We start from the raw sequence: 7,133 nt of genomic DNA, 5'->3' as shown, positions 1-7,133 counted from the left end.
CTTTCCTGGGCTCTCCAAACCTTCCTGGACACTCCAGACCTTCCTGGGCACTCCTGGGCTCTCCAGACCTTTCCTGGGCTCTCCAGACCTTTCCTGGGCACTCCAGACCTTTCCTGGGCTCTCCAGACCTTTCCTGGGCTCTCCAGACCTTTCCTGGGCTCTCCAGACCTTTCCTGGGCACTCCAGACCTTTCCTGGGCTCTCCAGACCTTTCCTGGGCACTCCAGACCTTTCCTGGGCACTCCAAAACTTTCCTGGGCACTCCAGACCTTTCCTGGACACTCCAAACCTTCCTGGGCAGCCCCTGCCAAGGCCTGAGCCCTCTTTCCATGGGGAAATTCCTGCTGAAGGGAAGTTCTGTGCTGGAGATGCAGCTGTAGCACACTGAGGTGTGTTTGAGTGACCATCAGGTGCTTGGGCACCACCTTGACAGCAGCACAGGAACAGGTGCTGGGTGTTGGGGACTGTCACAGCCAGAAGCACCTCCCTGGATTCCAGCTGATCTCCTGAGCAGGGACACTGCAGGGACACTGCAGGGACACTGCAGGGACACTGCAGGGACACTGCAGGGACACTGCAGGGACACTGCAGGAGAGGCTCCAGCAGAGGCCACAGAGATGTTGAGGGCTCTGGAGCCGTCTCTGCTGAGCAGAGACTGCGGGAGCTGGGCCTGGGCAGTCTGGAGAAGGGAAAGGCTCAGAGGGGATCCCATCCATCCACACAAATCTCTCCAGCTGGGCCACGAGAAGGGGCCACACCCTGCCCAGAGCCAGGAGCCAAGGAGCAGTGGGCACAGAGCAGAAGGCAGCAAGCTGGAGCTGAGCAGGAGGAAGAGCCTGGAACAGCTGCCCAGGGGGACCTGGAGTCTCTGGACACATCCCTGTGTCACCTGCTGCAGCTCACCCTGCCCTGGGGGATCTCCAGAGGTCCCAGCCCAGGCACTCGGGGGTTCTGGGGCAGCTGAAGGTTCCATTCCAGCTGCAGGAACATCTCAGACTGCAGTGCAGCTGGAGCTTGCTGATGGAGTTCCCACAGGAAAATGTGTTACTGGAAAAGGTGGTTTTTATCCCAGTCTGGGACTGTGTGTGAGATGCTGACCCTGCTACTAAACCAGGCCTTTGGGCTCTGTACTAGAGCCCAGGCTTGAACTTGGCTCAGCTTTAACACCAGCTCATGTTAGAACTTCTATTTTTGTGCTTTTTTTTCCTCTGTCCAGCTGTCTTTCCTCATCCCAGGCACAGGAATTGTGCAGAAGGGAAGTTCTCCCTGGTTTTCCTTACTCAAATGTGAATTTTCAGGCACTGGCTGCTGTTTGGGCATCCTTGCAAAGACTCTTGTAAACTGTAGCAGGATTGGGTGCCACGAAGAGAGCAAAGCAGGGCCACAAAAGGGTCTCAAAGGAATAAAAAAGTGTTGCCTGAGCTTTTGTTTGGGGTCATTTGCAGGAATTGCTCTCCCAGCTGTGTGCCACCTCGGGAATGTTTCCCCACACGCCCCATTTCCCGTGGGGTGGATGGATGGGGCTCTTCCCTCAGAGTGTCCAGGGGAGAAAGGAGGCAGGGCAGCGTGAATGATGTGAATGATTTGAGTGATGAGAGTGATGAGAATGATGTGAATGATGTGAATGATGCCATTGTGGGCCCACCCCAGCCAGGAGAATCTTTAATTCATGAGCTCAGCCCATCTGGGGCTGCTGAATGCTGCCTCTGTGGAGCTCCCTTCCTGCTCCCCAGCCCTGCCAGCACCGACTACTGAGGGAGCTTTGGGATTTTTGGAGAACTCGTGCTAGGTGAGAGTCTCCTTGGCAACCTGCTTTTCAGCTGAATGACAGAGTCTACCTTAAAACACTCGTTAAATATTTGTAAACGAGTCACGCAAGCCCTGCTGGGGCTGGCCAAGAGGAATAATGTGGGAATATTCCTTAAATAAGTCAAATATCACTTCCTTCACCAGAACACCCGTCCATCATGCAAATACCCAATGGCAGGAAATGCTTTCTGTAGCTTTTTTTTTTGTCTTTTCATGGAACCTCAGACTGGTTTGGGTTGGATCTTCTGGATCATCCAGTTCCACCCAAGGCAGGGGCACCTTCCCTAGAGCAGGTTGCTCAGGTCTCACTCTCTATGTGACTTCATAATTAATCAAAGTATTTGATGTTAATCGGCCTAAATGACATGAGGTTTTTTTACATAAGCTCCTAATAGCACAATCAGTGGTGTGTGGCTGCTGTGACATCCAGTTCCTGCACTCAGAGGATGGAGAAGGATCCTGCCTGTGATCCCTGAGCTCCTGGAGCTGCACACACGTTCTGCTTGGGGCTCACCCAGAAATCCCCTGAGGTTCCTGTTCTCCCTCATTCCATCATGCAGAAAAGGTGGAGGAAAAACCCCAGTTTCTCCCAGGGCTGTGTTAGGGCTGAGCTCTGTGTGCAGAGCTCAGTGAGGGCCCAGCTGTGCTGCTGAGAGGTTTTGGGACAGAACAAGGTGAGTTCATGTAGGAAAAGCTGTGGAGCCTTTCCCAAACCTGCTGCAAACAGGCACAGGACATCAGTTTGATTTGGGTTTGGTGGGGCTGGGATGAGAGGCTTGTTCCAAGGCAAGGCAGGGATTGTCAGGAGCACATTTGAAATGCACCATCCCTAACCCAGCTCTGCCTTTTGTCCCGTTCCTGGCACAGCTGGAGCAGCAGAGGCAGCAGCTGCTGACCGAGCGCCAGAACTTCCACATGGAGCAGCTCAAGTACGCCGAGCTGAGGGCTCGCCAGCAAATGGAGCAGCAGCACAGCCAGAACCCCCAGCAGCCCCACCAGCACCCCAGTGGGGCTGGCATGGCCCCTCTGGGGACACCAGCCCACCCTGGGCTGCTGCCCCACCAGCAGCCCCCGCCCTACCCCATGATGCACCACCAGATGCCTCCTCCTCACCCACCTCAGCCAGGTGAGAGCCAGCAGAGGGGGATTCCTGCCCTGAATCCCTCAGGGGCTGCCCGAGGGGCTGTGGGTGTGGGGGTTACTGGTTTATAATGGTTTATAATGGTTTATAATGGTTTATAATGGTTTATAATGGTTTATAATGGTTTCCAGTCAGACATGGCTGGCTGGAAGGATGAGCTTTGCTTGTTGTGCAGTTTCATTGCAGAGCTCTCATCCCCATTCCAGATGTGTGGGGAGGAGGGTGGGAGCCCCAAAGGTCAGGAATGAGGGAGGGCCAGGCTCCCCCAGCAGCACCAGGGTGAAAAGAGGAGAAATTCCTTCCAGCCCCAGGAAAACTCTTCTTTCCCTGGAGGCTCAACAGGAGCAGCTCATCCAGCAGGGCTGGGAGTCCTGCCTGGGACAGCCAAGCTCTAAAGTGAAATGTGAAACTGCCCCAAGCACTTCCAGATGTTTTCAGGTTATTTGTGTTTCCTTGGGCTTGTTTTATACTTGGTGATCCGAGCAGATGCTCCTTTAAAACCAATCCCCCCTCAAATTCTCCAGTTCCTGGCACAGCAAACCAAGTTCAGAAATGAAGGATGAGGACTGGGACAAGCAGCAGAGGCAGGGAGCTCCTGAAGGAACTTCCTTTGGCAGGAGACCTGCCTGGGAGAGGTTCCTGTGTCCTGCCTGGATGTGTTTGATGCCAGGGGAGGGTCACAGGACCGTGTTGGTCAGAGGGGTCACCTGGAAGTCTCTGGTCCAGCCTCTCCTGCTGAGGGTTGGGTGTCTCCAGGGATCAGGTGATGGTGGGAACTGGCAGCTTTTACCTGCTAAAGGTTGTTGAAATGGGAATTTAAAATCAAGTAACAGTGTCTGGCACGTGGGGAGCTGGCTGTGGGACAGGGTACAGCCAAGGATGAGCTGCACCAAAACCTGCTCCAGAAGAACACCTGATCAGTTATAGCCAAAAATATTTGGGAAGATTTTTCATGGGCAGCTGCTGAAGAAGCTGGAAAGTTTGGGTGTCATAATCCAGATCAAACATGGCAACAGGAAGCTGCAGGAACTTGAGTTTTCCTCTTGAGACAAAAAGTGTTTGGTTTGGGAAGGAGCAGAAGGGCACAGGAAAACACCAGGGTTTGCAGGTGAGCAGAATGGGAAGTATCTAATCCAGCTGGATCTGCAGAGAAATCAAAGACTGTGCAGAGAACTGGAGACTGGGCAGGAGGAGAACTGTGTGGTGAGGCTCAGGGAGTTCCTGTGTTTACTGTGGACAAAAATCCCTGGGACTGTTTGGGAACTGGTTTGTTTTTTGCTGGAATTGGATTGGGAGTGTGATAAAACATGGTCTAGTTTTAAATTTAACATCCTGGCTCTGGGGGTCTGCTGTGGGGTGAGGACAGCTCAGGGCTGCTCACGTGGCCATGAGGGAATAACCTGCAAAGGGAAAACTGGGAAATGAGGAGAGAGGGAAGGAGGGAATCCTGGCACATCCATAGCCAGCTCTCCCTGCCACCCTGCAGTGGAGACTGGGACAAGATGAAAGCATTGTTGCATTTATTCACTGTCAGCTCCTTCCAGCTCTGCATTCCCAGCTCCCCTCCCGGGGCAGGGACAGGGAATGGGCTCTGGTAATTAGCCAGAACATCTCTCTTTCAGGTTTGATTAAAGCAATCTATAGATTGACTTTTCCAGCAGCACCTCCCCTGGCTCCAGCATCCAGAGATGTCTCATTCCACTCCCCCCCAGCACCAGATCTGCCCTCACCTCCTGGCAGTTCTCTGCTTTGATGCTTTTGTAAAGGGAAGAATTTGAGGCCTGCTCAAAGTTTGGAGCAAAGCCCTCTGTGTCCCCAGCCATGGCTGTATTGCCTGGAAGACAGAGGAGAACTCATTTCCCTGAGTTCTCCAGAGCTTTGTTAGGAATGCCTGGGAAGCCCACAGGTCCCAAAAGCTCTGTGGCTGCACAGTGGAGTTTTTCTGATTTGGAGAGAAAATGGCAAACTGGTGAACTTCACCACACCTGGGAGTTCCCTCAGTGGATCTGCCCCGAGTCTCCTGCAGCCCTGGTGGAGATCCCAAAATCTGCTGAGTGTGAGGAGACTCTGGAGTCCTGGAATGGTTTGGGTTGGACCTTGAAAATCACCCAGAGCCAGCCCTGCCATGGCAGGGACACCCTCACTGCCCCAGGCTGCTCCAGCCTGGCCAGAGGAATCCCCCAAAGCCCTGAGAGTGTTCCAGAAGCACCAGGGGGCAGCTGGGCTGGCAATTCCTGCTCAGCTGCTCTCAGCTGGCCAGCTTTCCCTGCAGCCCTGCCTCCTGCTCACTGCTGGTGTCACACAGGTCCTGACCTGAGCCCAGCCTGGCAGGCACTGACAGGAGCTGAAGGGATGGGGAGCAAAGGCAGGAAAGGATCTGAGATGGCATCTGGAGAGGGAAGAGAGGAGGATGAATTCCTGCTCACAGCTTGCCTGGGCTCGGGGGCAGAAGCAGTAAAGTCGAGCTCTTACCTGAAAGTTAAAAGTGAGGCTTTTCCCAGAAATAGGGTTTTAACTCAGATGTCAGTCTGGACCTGGACCTGGTGGTGGGGAACATCTCCAGCCAAGGGTCACCCACTTCTCCTTGGCATGGCCATGTCTGGCTCTGCTGGACCATAGAATTCATTTTCCCTGAGCTGATTTTGTTCTCCTCTTTGCTCTGGAATGAAAACTTTTCAAATAGGAAAACCAAGTTGGATTTTGGATTCCAATTTCACTGTGAAAAGCTGCACCTTGTCATTGTAATGGGAAATAAAATTCCCTGTTTCTTCCCATGGTACCACTTTTGGCACTTCATTGATTTCCCTTCAAGCTCTGGGCTGGTGATCAGTGGGATGAGAACTCCTGGTGTGGAATACGAGAAACTTCTGGAAATCCTTGGAGGAAGAGAGATAGCTGGGAATTAGTGGCTGTCATTATTAACTCTTCCTTCAGGTGGGATTTTCACCTGGTAAATAATTTCTGACCTAAGGCAGAAATGGAGTGAGGAGGGCAGGATACACTTCCCACCACAGCTGGATGAGCAGCTTTAATAACCTTTCCCCTGATATATTTTACCTCATTTTCTGTCAATGGTTGAAATACTCAAAAAAAAAGTCTTTGTCAGGAATTTTGGGCTTGGGGCTTTTCAGCTGCTGAGCATTTCATTTTTTGTGAGTTTAAATTAAGTTGCTGGATGTTATTTGCTTCCTTATCGTGCTGTTGATGATTCCAGGGGGCTTTTTGGGTACAGAAAGGATTTTGAGTTCCCTTCCTTTAGGTAAATATTCCCCAACAGCTGTCAGTGCTTCCTGTTTCTCCATCAGATGTGCAGAGCTTGCAGTGGGATGAGAGGAAATCCAAGCCAGGGGCTGGAGCTGATCCGTGGCTGTGATTTGGGATTGGAGGTGTCAGGGTGACACAGGAGCATCCACACCACGTTGGCTCTCTCTGCTGCAGTTTGGCTGTTGGAAACCCTGCCCAGGGAAGAGGTGTTGGGGCTGGAACAGTGAACAGGAGGAGTAAATGTTTGCTGTGGTACACAATTCCTGGAATCCAGCGGTCAATCACAGCCACACCAGGACAGCGGCGCCTCCGGCGTGCCCGGTGCTGTGCTGGCCTCCCCTGCTGCAGCCTGAGCCTCTCCCTGGGATCCTCTGATCCTCTGGGATGTTTGGTGGAGGATCCTTCCCTGTGGGAGGGCAGCAGCAGCAGCAGGGAGCTGTTCCCAGTGTGTCCTACGTGCTGCCCAGGAGACAGGGAATGGTGATCCCGGCGCGGGGCTCCGGAGGTGTCCGGCCCTCGGAGGGAGGGACAGAAATGCTGGATGCCAGCGAAGTGGAAACTCTGCCTCTCCTTCCCCCAGACACGAGGCTAAATGAGTTCTTGTGTTAATTATTCACACTGCTTGGCTGGGGGGGCGGCAGGAGGGAGGGAAGGATGGATTTGCTGTTGGAATATCCCTGCCCGTGGCAGGGGTGGAATGAGATGAGCTTTAGGGTCCCTTCCAACCCAAACCACTCCAGGGTTCCCAAAGCCTGTGAAAGCCATTCCCAGTGGGAAGGAGCACCCTTGGAATAGCAGCAGGCATTCCCTGGAGCTGTTCTCCTGCAGCAGGATGGCAGCCAGGCTCATCCCACAGCACTGCCCTGCAAGGGTCCCTCCTGCACAGAGCCCTGCCTGTGTCCATGGGGCATTCCCTGTGT

The 7,133-nt window shown here is 53.4% G+C and overlaps 1 protein-coding gene across 1 annotated transcript in view; it reads left to right on the top strand.

The window, feature by feature from the left end:
- SMARCC1 (SWI/SNF related, matrix associated, actin dependent regulator of chromatin subfamily c member 1) overlaps positions 1–7,133 on the top strand; it is a gene marked incomplete at its 3' end in the record, with an annotated part of 71,266 nt that overhangs the window by 60,418 nt on the left and 3,715 nt on the right. The window contains exons 22-23 of the mRNA XM_033512143.1: positions 2,369–2,373; positions 2,595–2,934. Of these exons, the coding sequence (XP_033368034.1) occupies positions 2,369–2,373; positions 2,595–2,934 (345 nt within the window). The remainder of the gene's footprint in view (positions 1–2,368; positions 2,374–2,594; positions 2,935–7,133) is intronic.

The sequence above is a fragment of the Parus major genome, chromosome 2 (genome assembly GCF_001522545.3).
Source record: "Parus major isolate Abel chromosome 2, Parus_major1.1, whole genome shotgun sequence".
NCBI classification, from domain to species: Eukaryota; Metazoa; Chordata; class Aves; order Passeriformes; family Paridae; genus Parus; species Parus major.
Note: the sequence above shows the minus strand (reverse complement) of the source record. Positions and strands in the feature narration are given on the sequence as shown.